This window comes from Hevea brasiliensis, chromosome 11, assembly GCF_030052815.1.
Source record: "Hevea brasiliensis isolate MT/VB/25A 57/8 chromosome 11, ASM3005281v1, whole genome shotgun sequence".
NCBI classification, from domain to species: Eukaryota; Viridiplantae; Streptophyta; class Magnoliopsida; order Malpighiales; family Euphorbiaceae; genus Hevea; species Hevea brasiliensis.
Window position 1 is genome coordinate 12,220,612 of NC_079503.1, and position 19,856 is coordinate 12,240,467.

Genomic DNA, 19,856 nt, shown 5'->3' on the forward strand with positions numbered 1-19,856 from the left:
AATTGAAGATAAGTTGAGAGAAGGAGATTGAGGTGGTTTGATCATGAAGCGTAGATATATGAGAGCATATTAGGTTAGATGATAGAAAGAAAAAACTTGACTTGAGGGAGAGTAGACATATGACCTGTAAAGTATACACATTCGAGGATTTAACTCAAAATCGTTCAGAGTGGAGAAAGCGAATCCATATAGCCGACTCCAAATTTTTGGGATAAAAGCTTAGTTGAGTTGAGTTATATCATCACATGACAGGTTAGCCATCCCTTCCCATTGGGTGTTGTTTGGAAATGCTTTACGGACCTCTATGCTATGCTTAACAGCATAAACTGCCATTAGATCCTCATTGCAGTTAGGTTTCCAACTCCATTCATAAAGCATTGCTTCTTTCAGACCAGGAGATACTTGTCTCGCCTTGCAACCTCAACTTCCCATAGACGATTACAGCTACAGCTTATCCATTTGTGTTTCACTTTCACCATCCAATCTTTTGCCTCTGGGGTTCGCAGCAAATTTTTAAGTAATACAACCCATTTTACTTCAACAGACTCATGAGACAAACCTGAAAAGTGAGACTGCAATCGCATTTCTATTTCCCGGCCACAGATCGCATTGGGTTTGAAGAAAAATGCCTCAGATGATATTAATACTATCCATGGATTCAGTCTTTTGACTTGCAAGTATATGAATTGGGCAATTGATCAATTAAAGGGACAAAATATAATGAGTTTTGGCTCAATCGTAGTGAAACCGTCTCCAGTGCTACAAAGTTTTTAAGTTCAAACCCCATTTAAAAATCATAATTTGAACCCACACCCTAGAAAATCTACAAGGTATATGAAACAAAAAATTTGATCGTCATTTGGAGCACTGCTTACTGTTCCAAACCAGACATTTTATAGCATACTAAAGCTTTGAATTTTCTAGGAAACTTAACTTGTGACTTGCCAAAGAAAGATATCACAGGAAAAGTTTAGATTATTTTTTTCCAAGATGGGACAAAAAAGACTAGTATATACAGGGTAAGCTCATTACATGGCCACAACCAGATTTCCGAGCCACAATCGGAAAATACTGATTCTGAACTTAGTGTTTATCATCAGCAACCTGGGCACTCCGGATTGCCCAAAAAGATTGAGGCTTCAACTGCTTTTTTGTAGCAGTGAAAAGCCACCCCATATGGAACTCACAGTTGGCGCAGTCTGCTATTGTCCATGCATACCTGCAAAATATTGCAAATCATCAAACACAGTCCTCAGATGATCATTACAAGCACATCTCATATGTATTATCACTTGCAGTGTCAAATTTGAGAAGAGAAGCATAAACAAAAGAGAATCACGAAAATTACCAAATAGAAACCTACTACATGTAACAACCTAATTCTGACTACTCCTTGCTCTGCTGATATATTACCTGTGTTATCATTTCTCTCTCAATAATTAACTCTCCAAAATGATTACTAACCACTAAACCCATGAAACATGAGCTAGTTAGACCCTCTTCCTCTCAAATTCCCATCCCCTGTGAAGCAAGTCAAATTACACGGAGGTTTATCCATGCCATTTCACATATAATGATCACTTACAAGTGAGAAAAAAGAAACTTTTCACCACGCTTGAGAAAAAAAGTTGTTTAGCAGTAAAGAATAGTCAGAAAATAGATCCATACCCAGGAAACCAGCTGTATTCTGTAACTGCTTCCCCATCAAGTGCTAAGCCATTTACTTTATAGAAAGTCATTATCTCATGCACAGAACCATGTGGGTTAACATAAGCTCCAAGGGGACCTTCACTAGACATCACCAACATATCACTCCGCCTGGCAATCACAATCTGCATGGAGAAAAGTGAAAAACAATAATAAATTGCTGCACATGATATTTTAGGATTTCGATGTTTTGGTGAGGGTGGGTGGGGAGGATTGGCTGGGGTAGAATGGAAGGACACAAGTGCATTAATGGAGGCACAAGCAGGAACACAAGTATGCATGTGCATACACAGGCATAAAAACTTATAACTTACTTGACAATGTTTACACCGAATAAGATCAAAACTTTTTAGTAAATCAATTTCCCGTTGCAGGCGATGTGAAATGCCATCAATCTCCAAAAGCTCCTGCCTTGTGGATTCAGACACAGGTATTTTACTAGCAATGTAAAAGGATAAAAGATCAGGTCTTTTCACAAGACCATCCATGCTTGGGGTCCCAACTATCTGTTTCCACATGTCTGCAAAATGTTCATGATGGTGGAAAGAAAATTGTTGATCAATTCTACATTCCACACAATAAATGCATAAGACAGTAGAAATGAAGCAAGTTTATCCCATTTACATAACTGCACAACGAAGAATGTGACCGAAGAAACTTCTTCAATTTACATTTTTGAAAGTGATACTCTGCAAATCCACTCAACATGCTTCCAACTCTCTTTGAAATGGAACTTATTTCTAGATTCGCATGCATATTCACACATTTTATTTATGAGAACTTCTTATCTTAAAACTGATACTGATTCAACTATTTCCACTTTATTTTTCTAACTTTGGGTGGGCAAAGCAAAAGTAATTCATGTCCACTAAAAAAGTGAAACCCCAAATTGAACAGTACGCTTGTAAGAGTCAGTATTTGATCAAGATTAAGTCAAATAGTCAACCATGAACTTTTAATCAAATATCAGGGAACCAAGTACCTGCAGCCCTTCCAGCAAGGCAATAGGAGTCATACATACGGTATACCCAGTAGGGCCAGAATGCTCTTGGAACCCTACGAAATTTGTTTAAGCCAGCATTTTTGCTGCGCCTTCTGGAACCTTCCCCTTTGTGAGATTTCTCCCCTGGTGTGGAACTACAGCCAGAATCGATTATGTGAGATCTTGAATATTTTATTTCTGAATCAATCTTGTCATCACTGCTGCTTGTTGATTCATCCATCTTATCATAGCCACAACATGAACTGACTGCAGATTGATGGATTCTCTTTTCAGCCGATGAAAGCTCAGTCTCAAAGCTTTCCTCTGAGTTTGCTTCTGAATCATTGTCACCATCCCCATGTCCATGCAATGAGACTTTTGAATGCATTCTGTGTGAGACATTATGGCCATTAAAATTACATAATGGTGCCAATTTTCCAAATGCATCCTGTGGCGCCCTTAATGGCAGATCTTCCTGGATAACTTGAACCTCCCCACAAGGCTAAACAAATGAAATTATACACCAATCAGAATTTGATTATAGTGTAGCTGTGAAAGAAGGAACAATAATATAACATAAAGATACAGTCTGCCCACTCCTTCCACATCAGTCCAATGACGTCTTATGCGAATGCGCTGCTGGCCACGAGTAACTACATTCAGTGACCCATCCTCTAGCCGCCGGTACTGTCGAATCTATAAATTGAATATAACAAGTTCCATAAGCTATTCTGCTCACGTGATATCTGAAAGAATAAAATCAACAGCCAGATCACCAGGAAAACATTAAAAATATATTTCCATGACACATCAAAATCTAAAAAAATCCCAGTGGCCACCAACCCATCAAGCAAACTGTTAGAATCCCTCAATTAGTGTAAATCCTTTAATAAGTGTAAATTAGCTGTAAATTAGAATATAATTAGAAATCATTGTATTTATTAGCTATTATTAGTTTCCTAGTTAGTCCTAGCCTTTGTATATAAATTAGAATGCTTATAAATCATTTTAGTATGAAGAAATATAAAAGAAAAATTTTTCAAATTCTCTATTTTCTACATGGTATCAGAGCAGAGCCAAAATTTATTAGCATGAACAGTGTAGTTCTTGGTAATTTTTTTTTTTGGGTCAAGCTTCTACGTCGTTCTAGGAAGGGAGGTGACTGTCACCTCCCACCTGAGGAGGAAAGACACCAGCCGATCGGCCTACACCCGAAATCTCGCTGCCGTCCTGTGAAGCGAGTGAGCTCACGCATCTCCAGAAGTCTTGCGTCTCCAGAAGTCTAGCGTCATTCTTCACGCGCCGGCGCGTGCACCCTTTTTTTTGGGTGATTTCTTCGATTGTGCCTCTTGCCGACAACCTTCCCTGTCCGGCGTGCCTCTGACCAACGTGTTTTCACACCTGGTTTGCACATTTTTTTTTTTTTTGGTACCTTCCGTTGTCCAGTTTCTTACTTTCTTAGTACCTATTTCTTTAATTGAAAAATAACTGATGAAAAGAAGAAAGCCTCTGAAACAAAGGCTGGATTTGTTGGTGTTAATCCTTCTTTACAAATTAGTCCTGTAAAGTTGGATGGAACTAATTATTTAGCATGGTCTAGATCTTGTCTACTGTTCTTTCAGGCTAGAGGACTGCAGGAGTATATAATTGGAGATAGAAAAAAGCCAGAAAGTACTAATTCTACTAACAGCCAGTGGGAGTCGGAGAACTCTCTTGTTATGTCATAGCTCATCAATTCTATGCAACATCATATAGCTCGTGGGTATTTACTGTTGGACAGTGCCGTTACCATTTGGAGTGCTGTTTCTCAGACTTATTCTCAAGTTGAGAATGATGCATAAGTTCATGGGCTTAAGAACAAGGTTTATGAAATTAAACAAGGTGAGTTGACTGTTGCTCAGTATGATGCGGAACTGAGTGGTCTATGGCAAGAGTTAGTTTCTATCAGAACTTTTAAGCTTCATGTCACGCTGATGCAGTTAAGTTTCAGAAATTGGTTGAGAAGGAGCGCATATATGATTTTCTTGCTGGGATAAATGTGGAGTATGATCAGATTCGAGTCCAAGTGCTTGGTAAGGATCCTTTGCCCACTTTAAGGCAGACATACTCTTATGTTCAGCAGGAGGAGAGCAGAAGGAGTGTCATGATCAATTCTATAGCTGTTGATAAGGCTGGGCTGGCTGCTAACTCCTTACGAGAACAGTCATATGGTCTATCAGATAAGGATCACTTGCATTGTGCTGTGGGAAATCTCGGCACACCAAAGAAAAATGTTGGAAGCTGCACGGCCGCCCAACTAAAGGGCGTGGAGGAAGAAGGATGGGCTCTGCTAGATCACAAGCAAATGTATCTGAGGCTGTGAGTGTTTCTGAAGATACTGCTACCACTGGGATGTTTTCCAATGAAGAGGTATAGACTCTGAGACGATTCCTATCACAGCTTGAATCACAATCCACTACAGTTGCCTCTTCTAACTTCGTCAACTCAGGTAATGCTTTTCTTGTCAATCATAATAATTCATTTTGGATTATAGATTCTGGAGCAAAAAAACATATGACAGGCTCTTCAAATAAATTCATATCATATTCTCCATGTTCAGGCAAAGAAAAAGTCTACATTGCGGATGGATCCTCATCTAATGTTTCTGGAACAGGTTCTGTTAAATGCACTCCTACTATAGGTCTTAGTTCTGTCTTACATGTGCCTAGCTTTCCTATTAACCTTTTGTTTGTCAGTTCTATCACAAAAGCTTTCAACTGCAAAATTGAATTTTTTCTCACTCACTGTGTGTTTCAGAAGTTGATAACAGGGAAAACGATTGGCAGTGGTAGACTGCAAAAATGGGCTATATCTATTGAATGATTGTGTTGATCAAGCCATGTTGGGACAGTCTATGAGTGCTGAGGAAGAAATTATTCAGTGGCATAGGAGACTTGGACATCCTTCATTTACTGTTTTAGAGAAACTTTATCCTCTTTTGTTTAAACAATGCAAAACTGAATTGTTAGTATATCATGCTTGTGAGTTTGCCAAACATACTAGACAATCTTATCCTGCAATAAATAATAAGGCTTCAGTTCCTTTTATGACTCTATTCTGATGTGTGGGGACCTATTCAAATTGTGTCTTTATCAGGTTATAGATGGTTTGTGACCTTTATTGATTGTTGCAGTAGGTTAATTTGGGTATATCTGATGAAAGGGAAAAATAAAATATTTTCATGTTTTCAACAGTTTCACAAAATGATTAGCACCCAATTTGATGCTCATGTTAAAATACTGAGAACTGATAATGGCACAGAGTATATGAATAGAGTTTTTCAGGAATATTTGAAGTCACACGAAATTTTGCATCAGACTGATTGTGTTAACACTAGTGCTCAAAATGGAGTGTCTGAGAGAAAAAATAGACATTTACTTGAGGTTGCTAGGTCTCTTATGTTTACAATGAATATTCCCAAACTTTAATGGGGGGATGCAATTCTTTCCGCTGCATGTCTTATTAATAGGATACCACTTCGGACTTTAGAGTTTAAGAGTCCTTTAGAGGTTTTGTAAGGTAAAAATTCATATACTGTTCCTCCAAAGGTCTTTAGTTGTGTTTGCTTTGTTCATCAGCTTAATAGGGGAAAGTTTGAACCTCAAGCCCTCAAGTGTGTCTTTGTTGGTTATTCCAGTACTCAGAAGGGGTATAGATGTTACCACCCTCCTACACGGAAATATTTTGTGAGCATGGATGTTACCTTTAGGAAATTTGAATCTTTTCCATCCACCTCTTCAAGGAGAGCATAGGAAGGAAGAAGATGTGTCTTTCCCTTTCCCTTCTTCTTTGTGCTCTCCCAACTTTCAACTTCAAAGGGAAAATCAAGGTTTAAAGCCTATACCTAATAATGATACTCAGGGAGAGTCACCTAAATCTCGAGGGAGATTGAATGGACCAGATTTGAGAATCTATACTCGGCGGAACAAGACAAATATAGCCATCGAGCAGGAGACTGCTGATCAACCGGAATATCTGGATTCAATTCCTAAACATCCTGAGATATGTGATGAGTCTCCCTTGGTTCCTGAAGAGTCTAATTTTAATTCTTAGTCTACTCTTCCTTCTTCTAATGATGATCTTGATATTTCTATTGTTCTTAGAAAAGGTGTTAGCACTTGTACTAAACATCCCATCTCTAACTTCATTTCCTATGATTCTTTATCTCCATCCTATAGAGCATTTTTATTGTCTGTTTTCTCTGTTTCTATCCCACAGGATTGGAAGACAGCATATCTTGATCTAAAATGGAAGGCATCCATAGTGAAGGAGATGAAAGCTCTAGCAAAGAATGAGACATGGGAACTTGTTATTCTTCCACTGAGAAAAAAACCAGTTGGATGCAAGTGGGTGTTCACTGTGAAACATAGAGCAGATGGTTTAATTGAAAGGTATAAGGCTAGGCTGGTAGTAAAAGGCTTCACACAGACGTATGGGGTATATTACCGGGAAACGTTTGCTCCTATTGCTAAAATGAATACCGTCAGAATTTTACCAATTTTGAGTGGGATTTGCAGCAGTTTGATGTAAAAAATGCTTTTCTACAAGGTAATTTGGAAGAAGAAGTATATATGAAAATCCCTCCAGGGTTTGAGAATGGGAAGACCAAAGGAAAAGTTTGTAGATTGAAGAAAGCACTGTATGGTTTAAAACAGTCACCTAGGGCATGGTTTTTTTTTTGATATTGTCAAAGCAATACTGATCACACCTTGTTTATAAAACACTATAGGGGTAAGATCACTCTGCTTATTGTCTATATGGATAATATTGTGGTAACTGATGATGATAGGGAAGAAATGATTCATCTAAAGGAACAACTAGCACAGGAGCTTGAAATCAAAGATTTGGAAATGCTAAAGTACTTTCTTGGAATAGAGGTTGCTAGATCAGATAAATGAATTTTTATTTCTCAAAGGAAGTACATACTAGATCTGTTGGAGAAAACAAGAAAGCTAGGTTGTAAACCAACAGAGTCTCCCATTGAGGCAAATCACAAATTGCAAGTTGGAGTTGGGGAATCCGTGGATATTGGGAGATATCAGAGGTTGGTTGGCAGACTGATTTACCTTTTGCATACCAAACCAGATATAGCATATGCAGCGGGTCTAGTGAGTCAGTATATGCATGATCCTCGTGAACCTCATTTGAAGGCTATTTTCCCAATCTTGCAATACTTAAAATCTGCACCTGGGAAATTAATTCTCTTCTCAAAGCATGGCCATCTTCAAATTAAGACCTTTACAAATGCAGATTGGGATGGATCTCTTGATGATAGGAGATCGACATCTGGTTACTCTACTTTTGTTAGTGATAATCTAGTCACTTAGAGAAACAAGAAGCAAAATGTGACAGCTAGATCCAGTGCAAAGGCTGAGTTTAGAGCAATGGCTCAAGGTATTTGTGAACTATTGTAGTTACAAAAGTTGATGGAGGAATTAAAATTGCTGAAAACTAGTGGTTTGTCCCTGTTCTGTGATAACAAAGCTGTCATCAGTATAGTTCATAATCCAGTTCAGCATGATAGGACCAAGCATATAGAGATTGACAGACACTTCATAAAAGAAAAAGTTGTCAATGGTTCCTTAAGTATCTCTTACGTAGGGTCAAAAAACCAGTTAGCTGATGTGTTCACTAAGGGATTAAGTTGTAAGGGGTTTCATACCCTAGTTTGCAAATTGGGCATGTGCAACATACGTTAACCAACTTGAGGGGGAGTGTTAGAATCCCTCAATTAGTGTAAATCCCTTAATCAGTGTAAATTAGCTTTAAATTAGAATATAATTGGGAATCATTGTATTTATTGGCTATTATTAGTTTCTTAGTTAGTCCTAACCTTTGTATATAAATTAGAATGCTTGTAAATCATTTTAGTATGAAGAAATATAAAAGAAAAATTTTTCAAATTCTCTGTTTTCTACACATACATTAACCATTTTGAATAGCAGAAAATAAATGCTTCAAACACATAAAAATTTTTACAGAATAATGTCATTATAACTGTAAGACGAACAACATCATATTATCCTCTTTTACAAACTGGATCCAATAAGCAAAACTAAATAACTGCTTGACAACTTCTTTAAACAATAACTCACAGAGAGGAATCTTCTTTGCTTACATCAGAAATGCACTTCTCTAGCGTCCTAGTTAACTACACAAGCGACCTCCATTTATGACATCTTGACATCCCATGCTAAAATAGATAGATTTTGCACATATGATATAACAATAAAATATTCTAGCCTTTCTTTTGTTCTGGCTAATCCATCAACGAACAAAAACCGTAAATGTTTGCAACAACGACATATGCACCTTTAATACAAATTTGTTTTTGACATTAATGTGCCTTTTAACAGATTCAACACATAGAAGTTGCATTTCAAAAGTACAAATAGTCATTTAAAAATACAATTGCACACAAATCTTAAGTAGTGTTACCAAACGGCCATGAGATATGTACAATTCTATTTAAACAAAATTTACATCCTCCTCATCGCTTAGAAATAATATAAGACCATAGGATTCATGATTATACCTCTGCAGTTGTCCCTATAGTTGCAAACCTTAATTGTCCCCTATCACGATCTCTGTACGCATGAACCTGGAGAAAGTTCCAAGTAATTTTAATTATGTAAAAAGAAAAAAAAAATGTACAGAAAGAAATCCTGTAAACAGAATAAGCAAAACAATAAGTTTCAGATTGAGTTCACCGACCACGCCTATAGTGTAAGGAGCATCAACTTGTGTCAATGCCCTCTCAACAGCGGATATAAAATTGTGTTGAACAACTCTAAGAGGAAGGATGGCCCCTGGGAAAAGAACAACCCCTGACAACAGTATCAAGCAACAAGATTAGAAAACTGATTCAGGGTAAAGGCATTAAACTAGAAGGACGCAAACCCAACACAAATACAGCTGAACATTAAGATGTTACATCACACTGCTCCTCAGTCCTCAGCTATATGACAAGGTTCATCAAGCCTCAAAACTTTCGAGGTTATGAGCTAATAAGCTGGAATGATTTTAAAGCTTATTATTGCATCTCCTTGACAAAACAAATTCCCATTAGAGAATTAAAAGATACAGAGTGCATATGTATCTAATTTTAACCGTGAATGCAGTGCACTCATGCACACACAAAAATCAAACAAATGGTCATGGTAAAACTTTAAAAACTTCTTAGATTATGACAATAAAATATTCAAAACTTTTCAGATTATGACAATCACCGATCGGTACAGATTATATCAATCACCAATGGTCTCTTTGCATTGACTGCATGTGCATGCGCATGTGCACAGAGAAGGAGAGCAAAAGAAATTAATGTCAAGCTTACCTTCAAGATAGAACAGTGGAAGAGTTAATATGGCACCACCATCTAAGAAAGCCAACCTACGGTAAGTATCTTCAACCTCTGAAATACACATATGAGATTACAAGTCTCAAATCATTTGAATGAAACACACCTTCATCCCTTCCCCAACACCCACCCCCCCCCCCCCCCCCCCCCCCAAAAAAAAAAAAAAAAAAAACCAAAAAAAAAAAAGTAATATAAGCACTTTTTTACGCGTGCTCACCACCAAGATATGTGTGTAACGGAGCCAGGAAGGTGTTAAAAGTATATTCATCAGATGAAGCAGCTGCAGCACCACTTCAGGTACAGAGAGAGAGAGAGAGAGAAAATCAGATAACTTTGACAATAATTGACATGGTATATTGGTATTATACAAATGAAAAAATGCAGTAAAACTGAATTGCCAGTTGAACAGATTATTTGGGAATCGAAGGCATTTGATGCAAGAATTCATTTCTCTTTCACTTACAATTTTTGCTTATATTCTAGAAAAAATGTTCAATTAATCTTAACACACACACACACACACATAGAAAACTTATTAATCTTGCTCTAATCTATAAGACAACAGATTCTCTTAATTCTTAAGACTTCAATAGTTAACAGAAAGTTTTTAAAATTAAATCAAAGTAAATTTATCTTACTGAAAGCACCCTAGTAGTATGAATTTCCCTTTAGACATTGTTTTCAAAACTATCTGTGGATTCCATTGGCAGCCAAACCCAGTATTATTAGCTGCGACTGAAAACCCATCATCTGTCATCTAAAAAAAAAAAAATTGATTCCTTAATCTTTGTCAGCATTCAACAGGACGTCATGAACTAATGTTGGTAGCCACTATCTGATTGGTTTAACTGTTATTTTATACTTAATCCTCAATGTTCAACTTCAAGCGAGTTAAAAAGGGATTAGGTATACAAATTAAGCCATTAAACTCCCATCATCATAAGACAATGAGATATCACTTGCAGAATTCGAACTGACAAAAAATTGAAGGAGAGAAAATAAAATAAACGAAAAGCTCGAATGACTGACAATATAGCCATTTCTTAGTCTCGATTTCCCACAAATTAAAAGGATCTAAAAATTCCAGCAACAAGTAAGGAATTAAAAAAAAAAAAAAAAGGGCACTACTGCTACCAACTCGAGTTTCAACACGAAAGTCCAAAATGTAAAAGCCATAATCTCCCAAATCAACATGAGGTTAAAATTATATATATATATAAAAAGAAGAAAATTAAATTGAAAACTAGTAAATGAAACGGAGAGGTAGAAATCATGATGATTACACGGCGTTGCGGTCATCGTCCGATGAGTTGCCTTCATCCATTTCCTCGACCTGTAATTCCTCAAATTCAAGCTCTCGAATCTGCTCCATCTGGTATCTCTCTGCCTCGAGAATTCTTTGCTCATCCATTTGTTTTTCCTCTTTTTGGATATTTCAAAGGGCTTTTGTTAGATTTATGCTATTAGCATGTACCCGTCACTGAGATCGGCTCAGCGGCAAGTTTCCTGAAAGTTATCACTCTGACCTAAGCCTATGTTAAATAAAAAGAGAAAATAGAAGATTTTTTCACTATAAATTTATTGGGGAGAAATAAAAGTAAAGTTAAAAAAATATAATGTGAAATTTATAACTATTTTTTCTTCAATTTAAAAAGAAAATTGAGTAAAAACATAGATTTATAACTCTAAAATTATTTATTTTAATGACAAATAACAAGTAAAATAAATATTTTATTATTTTTTTCTTTTAACATTTAAAAATAATAATTTTCCTTTCTTATTTTTCTTTCTTTATAATATTTTTTTCTCCTTAAAATGATTTTCAAACATAGTATTTTTTATATAATAATAAAAGATTTTAAATATATGAATGCTAAATTCTATAAATGCCTAAAAAATATATTGTAAATGTGAAAAATAATTTTAAAATTATATTAATTTAAATTATAATATTTCCATGTTACAAGAAAAAAAAATTCTAATATTCTTAAATATGAAACATTAGTTGAGAATAAAATCTAACTTATTATTGAATCTTTTGCTAAAAATAAATTTCAAATTAATTAATTGAAAATAATATATAATTTTTTTAAACACTCTTTCAAAAGCATTTTATTTCAATTTCATTCTCCAACAATTAATAAAATATGGAGTAAATATTGAAATTTCATCAAATTTTATTAATAATTAAAATTTTTTATTATATTGATAGTGACTTGAAAAAATTGTAAAATAAAAACTAAAAAAATTAAAAAATTAAAATACTACAGTTTATTTTGACATGTGTATAAGTCTAAAAGTTATTTGGATAATATGATTCATCATTTGTCCAACTCCAAGCCCCAGTTGATTTATTTAAAATTTTTTTATATAATTTTTTTTTAATTTTTTATATAATATAATATTATCATTATACTTTATTTTAATAACCAATTAAATTTAATTATTTATTAATATGAATATATTTTATTTCTAATTAAAGTTGATTAAAAAAATATAAAAAAATAAAATTAATAAGTTATATTACTTCAATCAATTAAAATATTATAAATAAAACACATAAATAAAACTTTTTATATATATTACTTTAGTAATTAAAATATTATAAATAAAATACTATAAATATGGTACGTAAATATGAATATTTTGATTTTACAAATTAAAATAAATTATTTTTGGAATAGTATCATATTTTTAATAATATTATTATAATTCATTTAAAATAGATATTGTAAAGCAAAAAAAAATATGTGTTTTATTGCTTGACTTTATCTTATTGCAATAAGAATTTTAGAACTAACAATTTTTTTATAAATTTTTTTTATACTTTTGTAAATAATAAAAATAATGAAGGGTATTTTTGAAAATGATATGTTTTCTCATTCCCACTTTTTAATTTTTTTTTCAACTTCTAGCTATTATAGTCATATTTTTAATTTTTGATGATTTTAGCTTGATTTTAAATATTTATTTTTTTAGTAAATAATAAAAATTGAAATAAATTAACAATCAAAATTATGACTAAAAGAGAAACCAACAATCAAAACTACATCGCCTTAACTGATTTAAATCAATTTTCATTATATGTTAAAAAAAACTTTTAAAGTCATGCTAAAATTATTAAAAAAAAGCTATAATTATAAAAATTGAAAAAAAATATTTTTTAATATTAACCCTTTAAATTACATATTATCATTCAATATTAATAAAATTGTTTGAGTTAGAATTTTTATCTATATAAGTATTTTTTAAAATATGATTTATAATAAGACAAAGATTTTAATATGTTAATTATTATTTATTGTAAATTAAAAAATTGAAAAATAATTTCATTATTTCATAAGTTTTTTTATTCATATTTTTATATTTATTAATTAATTATTAGAAAAGAATACAACACTATAAGTAAAAAGTTAGATTAAGAATTGAAGATATTTTTATTTTATATATATATATATATATATATATATATATATATATATATATATTCATGTAATGTAAATTAAAAATTAAAAAAAAATTCAAGTATTTAAAAAAAGTATATATGATAAATGTATTGATGAAAAGTTAAGTTATATAATTTAAAAATACATTGTTATAATTATATGTTATATATTAATTTTATTTTTTAATAAAACTCTAAATACTCATATATTTACATAATTAAATAAGGATAAAAAACAAAAAAAAAATTATGTCAATTATCAATTATAGTAAAAACTTTTAATTATATCAATTTATTCATAAATCTTCCTAAATGTTTTTAATTTTAATAATAAATTTAATTAAAAACAATTAACTCATCAATTGGTAAAAATAATTCAAATTTTCATTTATTATCAATTTTAGTTGCTCCTTTTAGTGTTATTAATATATTCAATAATTTTAGTATTCTTATTAATTTTAAAAAATTTCATATTGATAAAAAATAATAAATTAATAGTATATCTAATATTATTATCTAAATTTTTTTTCTCTTTTTTTTACTTATACTTTTAATTCACATTTTTTCTATCATTTTATTTCAAATTTAAGGAAAAAAAAATCAAATATTTAAAAATAAAATATGAATAATAATGAAATCAAAATAAATATAATTATAATTTTCAAGACAATAGATATATTAATTAAAATAATATTTTTTATCAATTTGAGAATAACTACTAAAATTGATATAAAATAAAAAAATTAGCTAATATTAATAATATATGCAAATATTTGAATTGCTTTTGTTACTTAAGTAATTCAATTAGGCTAATTGCTAAAATTGAAACTAATGTCAAAATTTGAGATTAAATTGATAAAATTAAAAGGTTTAGCTAAAATTGAAGAAATTTATAAAGATTTTGATTTTTTTAGTCATTTAGCCATTAAATAATAATATAAAATTTATATAAATAGATAAAAATTTGAAATGAATAATTATTTAAATTTGATATTATGATTTTTTTATTATATTTTAGCATAAAATTAAAATTAATTTTTATTTTATAAATTAATTATCTAAATAAAGTCTAAATAATTTTTATAAGTAGTAATTTAAAAAAAATTAAAATATTTATAAATTATAATACTTTATTGATGTAAAGAATAAAATTAATTTTATTTAATTAATAAAAAAATTCTAAGCACTTTTTAATTTTATTTAAAATTTTAGTTGATTTTATTAAAATTGTAAAATTAGTGTTAGTTTTATTCTATTTATCTAAATTAGTGAAAATTAAAATGCAATTATAATAATTTCATTAAAGTTTTCAACAAAATTTATTTTTTAATTTATTATGTTGAACAATAATTTGAGAATATAAAATTATTTATTTTCATTCTTAATAAAAATGAAATAGATAAATTTTGTTTATATATAAAAATAAATTTTAAGTTTGATTAAAGTTATATTTTTATCAATGTAAATAATAAAAAAAGACTATAAATTTAAGACCAATAATATAGTTTACCAACTTAAATTCGATTAAAATTTTAAATTCTTAATTTTAATATGTAATTAACACTAAATTTTTATTTAATTAATATATATAGGATTATAATATATAAAATCTAATAATATAAATAAATAGATTAAATTAATTAACTTTAATCGTTAATCATTTATTATTTTTAAATATTACCATGATATATGTTTATCTACTAGGTGGGTGTATAGATCCACAAATATCCCCATGGATAAGTTCTAAAAATGCAGGAGATTTAATCCCAACCTTTGTTGATGATGGTCTAATAATTAATTTACTTTTGATAGTAAGTAGCACAAGAAAAGTCACTAGTTGTAAGAATCTTTTGGTTCTTTAAAGAATGACCATTTGAATTTTCAATTATTCTTCTCATCATTATACATCTAGGATGGCCCAATCGATTTTGCCTAAGTATAAAAATGTTTTGATTAGTAAACTTCTAGTTTACGATAGAATATGCTTTAATTGTACTAAATGCAAGTTAAAAGACAAAGAAAGTAATTTTTCTAATACACATTTCTTACCTTAGATATTATTAATAATACAAAGATATTCAACATTCCTTTCATTTAATGTCTCAATATGACATCCATTTTAGCGGATATCTTTGAAACTTAATAAATTTCTTTGAAACTTGGAAGAAAATAATGCATTATCTATAATGAGTTTTGTTTCCTCAGGTAAAAATATGGTAGCTCTTCAGAACCTTCAATTAAATTTGTATTACCAGATATTGTGTTAATATTTGCTTTTTCCATAAGCAAATGAGAAAAATATTTTTGATTTTTAAATATGGTATGTATAATTGCACTGTCAATTAGACACATATTTTCACCATTGAGTTTTAACCTAAACAAAAACTTTGGAAATAGATAAAATAAGATTTTCTAAATAACATTGCAATTATATTAATATGATATGATAAAAAGTACCTTAAACAAAATACAAAAACTTACATATCATGATAATATTTACTAAGAAAAAAAAAAACATGTAAATGACTTAACGAATAGTCCCATCACTAATCAAATGATCAATTTTTCTTTTAGGATGTTCAAAGAAATCTGCTATATCCAGGTGTGTCATATCAATATCAACATCACTTTCTGAAATAAAATTTATTGCTATATTTTGATCTATCCTTTTTAGCGATGCTTGATAAAGATAAACGAGATGCTATAGCGTACGATAGGTAAGTGACCAGTGTCCTTTCACACCACACCGATCGCATACTTCTTCTGAATTTTTATATTATCATGTTTCTTGTTTCTTGTTATTCTTTTTTCACTTCTAGTAGTGAGATGTATTTTTATAATTTGATAAATTACGAATATGATTACCATGATTGAAATGCATATTTATTCCTCGACCACAACCACGAACACGACTGGGGCCATAACCTCTTCCACGTCTAGAATAATAAGTAGAAGTCTCATTCACTTAAGTGAATGGGGTAGAATCAATTGATCGAATTTCATGATTTTTTTATTAATAATTCATTGTTTTGTTCAGCCACAAGAATGCATGAAATTAATTTAGAATATTTCTGAAAATCCTTCTCTTGATATTATTGCTGCATGAGCATATTTGAGGCATGAAAGGTGGAGATTTTTTTTTTTCTAGCATATCATTATTAACAATAGTTTTTCCATATAATTTTAACTAAGAAGTTATTTTGAATATAGTAGAATTATACTCACTGATTGATTTAAAATCATGTAGCCTTAAATGCATTCAATCATACTTTGCTTTTAGGAGAACAATCATTTTCTGGTGATCATAGATTTCTTTTAGATTATTTCATAGGACAAGGGGATCCTTCATTGTCAAATATTCGGCTTTCAATCCTTCATCAAGTTGATGGTAAAGGAAAATTATTGCTTTAGCATGGTCTTGTTTTGATGCTTGATTTTTGTTTTTGGTGGTGTCTCCAAGACCCATTGCATCTAGATGAATTTTATCATCTAGAATCCATTATAGATAATTCTTACCCGAAATATCAAGGGCCACAAATTCAATTTTGCAAGGTTTGCCATGATGAAGAAAAAAAAAAAAAGAAAGTACCTTAAGTCTATTTTAAAACAAGTGCTTAGAATGGTAGAATCTCATGCTGATAACATATTTGCAATGCCCAACTCCAACCACTAGAGGAATTGTCCGCTTTAGCCCACCCCATCCTGAGACTCACGATTTTATCCCATAAATGGAATGGAGAATTTTCTCAAGAGGTCACCCATCTTAGAATTTCTCTCAAGCGAGTCCGCTTAACCTCGGAGTTCTTCCAACTCTCTAGACCATTCCACCAAAAGGCGCCTCTAGTGATTAGTTTCCCCCATTTCAATGTATGATTTGATTTATTCCTATGCCTCGCATTCCATTACCCTAGGTAGCCTCGCCATCCTAGAAGCTTGCCGGGAGTTTACTCTCTTATGTCACTCCCTGCCCTCATTGGACCCCTTTCTCGGGTCGAGTCTTCACAGGCCCATCAGCTTTTGCTTAGTTCATCCTCGAACCGCACATCTACTAGAGGAGGTTCGACTCTTATACCATCTGTAACACCCTGCTCCAACCACTAGAGGAATTATCCACTTTGGCCTACCCTATCCTTAGTCTCATAGTTTTGTCTCATAGGTGGAATGGAGAACTTTTCCAAGAGGTCACCTATCCTAGCATTTCTCTCAAGTGAGCACGCTTAACCCCGGAGTTCTTCCAACTTATCGGGCCATTCCACCAAAAGGTGCCTTTAGTGATTAGTTTCCCTCGTTTCAATGTATGATTCGATTCATTCCTGTGCCCCGCATTCTACTACCTTAGGTAGCCTCACCATCCTAGAAGCCTACCGAGAGTTTACTCTCTTATGCCACTCCCCGCCCTCATCGGATCGCTTTCTCGAGTCGGGTCGTCACAGTATTATAAAATAACAACAATCAAAGATAAGAAAAAAAATGTAGAGAGAGAATAGAGAGAATTTTATTTGATGGACAGAAGATGGATCCGGAAAATGATGATCACTATAGAGTCAAGAAAACCTATTTATAGCATATAAATTATACCTATAATATTAAATGGTCTATTAAATTAATTTGTGGAGAAAATAAATGGATTAATTGGAAATACAAATGGACATCTATTATAAATATAGATTTATAGCAAATAATAATATATTATTTATTCATTTAGAGTCAAAGTTATCAATTGCACTGCACAGGCATATCATGTCTCCAAATTAAAGTTATAGTTGAATTGTTATTCTTTAGTGTTTAAAAATATATTTTTTATAATTTTTTTTCCAAATATTTTAGCTTATTTATAAATTTTTTAATATTGTAAATATTATAAAAAAATTTAAGGGTAATTTAGTCCATTGATAAGTTCACCCCCTCATTTATGCATTTATATATACTAGCATTTTAAGAACGTGCGTTGCACGTACATTAAAATAGTTTACAACATGTAATTTATTTTATTTATATGTAAAATAATCAAATATTAATTTAATTACTTAATTAAAATATCAAAATTTTTTAAAAATTAATATTATAATTTAATTAGTACAATATAATAGATAGATATTTGAAATGTTTTCATATCCATTATTTTATTGTTTTTTTATGTATACAATAAAATTGTAATAAATTTTTTCGAAATATGATAATTTATTTTATTTGGTAATTATATGTTGTTTTAGTATTAATTTAAATATTTATGCCTATTTATAATTTATTTAGTGTTAACTAATTAACAATGATATATTATCATTATTGATTACCTTTAATTCAATAATAAGTATTAAGATTAATAATTCATGATAAAAGAAAATTTTAGAAAACTTATCATACTCATTAAGAATTATGAAAACCTAATATATAAAAGTTACCCTATGATCATAATAATTACAATAATATTTATACATATATTTAAGAATATATTTATTAGATGGAGTTTATAAAAAAATTTTAAAATATAAATATTATTTTTTACTTTGGAAGTATATATGTTGATGTTGTGATATAGATACATTTTTTGGGAGAATTACAAATACTAATTTTGATATATTTTAATTTATCTTTTTAAAATCTTTAATAAAAAAATAATTTATATCAGGAAGTTGCAATTCAATAAATTTAAAATTATGTAACTTTTATTTTTTTTTAATTATAAAGTTTGTAAATATTATGATTATTTATTTTTTAAATACGTGTTCATATATAAATAAGATATTATATTATTAAACAGTATAAAAATTGAAACTTATATATTTTAGAAAAGTTTATATTTGCGAATTTTTCAAATCAAGTAAGCACAAAATTTTATAAATTTTTTTAGAAATAATTAATTTAAAATACAATATTAATATTATAATTAAAATATTAAATTTCCAACAACAAAAATTATTTTAAAAATTAAAATATTTTTATCCTTTTATAAATTTGTCTTCCCATTCATATTTTTGTAGATTAAAATAAAGTTTTAATGGAATATTTATCTATTTAAATAATAAAATTTGAATTAAATTGGAAATTTTAATTTAAATGAAAATTATTAGGAAAATAATGAAATTCTAATTTTTTTTTTAATTTGGATAATTTTTAAGTAGTAATATTATTTAACTCAATAAAAATATAATTTTCATTAATTAGCTTAAAAAAAAGTAGTTTTTAACTATATCTATTATTATATTCTTTGTTATAATTAATGTCGATACCATATTTTGACCGATCCCCGAAATCAACAGACTTTAAAATCGATCCCCAACACCAAGTCTCCATTACCGATCTCTCTTCAAAGAGACCAAACC

The 19,856-nt window shown here is 30.5% G+C and overlaps 1 protein-coding gene across 2 annotated transcripts; it reads right to left on the minus strand.

Moving 5' to 3' along the window:
• Positions 1 to 871: 871 nt before the first annotated feature.
• LOC110670227 (uncharacterized) lies at positions 872 to 11,645 on the minus strand. 2 transcript variants are annotated; one of them, XM_021832204.2, is made up of 10 exons: positions 11,372 to 11,645; positions 10,306 to 10,379; positions 10,065 to 10,142; positions 9,443 to 9,555; positions 9,264 to 9,329; positions 3,287 to 3,385; positions 2,690 to 3,191; positions 2,022 to 2,227; positions 1,669 to 1,832; positions 872 to 1,219 (listed from the first exon to the last, which is right to left on the minus strand). In XM_021832204.2, exons 1-10 carry the CDS (start codon positions 11,497 to 11,499, stop codon positions 1,084 to 1,086), a joined length of 1,566 nt encoding a protein of 521 aa, XP_021687896.2. In that variant the 5' UTR covers positions 11,500 to 11,645; the 3' UTR covers positions 872 to 1,083. The 2 variants fall into 2 exon arrangements, with proteins under 2 accessions (XP_021687896.2, XP_021687897.2); XM_021832205.2 differs by lacking the exons at positions 10,065 to 10,142; positions 10,306 to 10,379 and having other exon boundaries at positions 11,372 to 11,503.
• Positions 11,646 to 19,856: the final 8,211 nt, after the last annotated feature.

What these genes read in the sequence shown, in the direction of transcription:
- LOC110670227 (XM_021832204.2), bottom strand. Translation starts at nt 11,499, where the DNA reads ATGGATGAGCAAAGAATTCTCGAGGCAGAGAGATACCAGATGGAGCAG. An exon ending in TCCACTGTTCTATCTTGAAG is followed by an intron (nt 9,556 to 10,064) that starts GTAAGCTTGACA and finishes TACTGTTGTCAG; the next exon opens with GGGTTGTTCTTTTCCCAGGG. An exon ending in CTATAGGGACAACTGCAGAG is followed by an intron (nt 3,386 to 9,263) that starts GTATAATCATGA and finishes TTCAATTTATAG; the next exon opens with ATTCGACAGTACCGGCGGCT.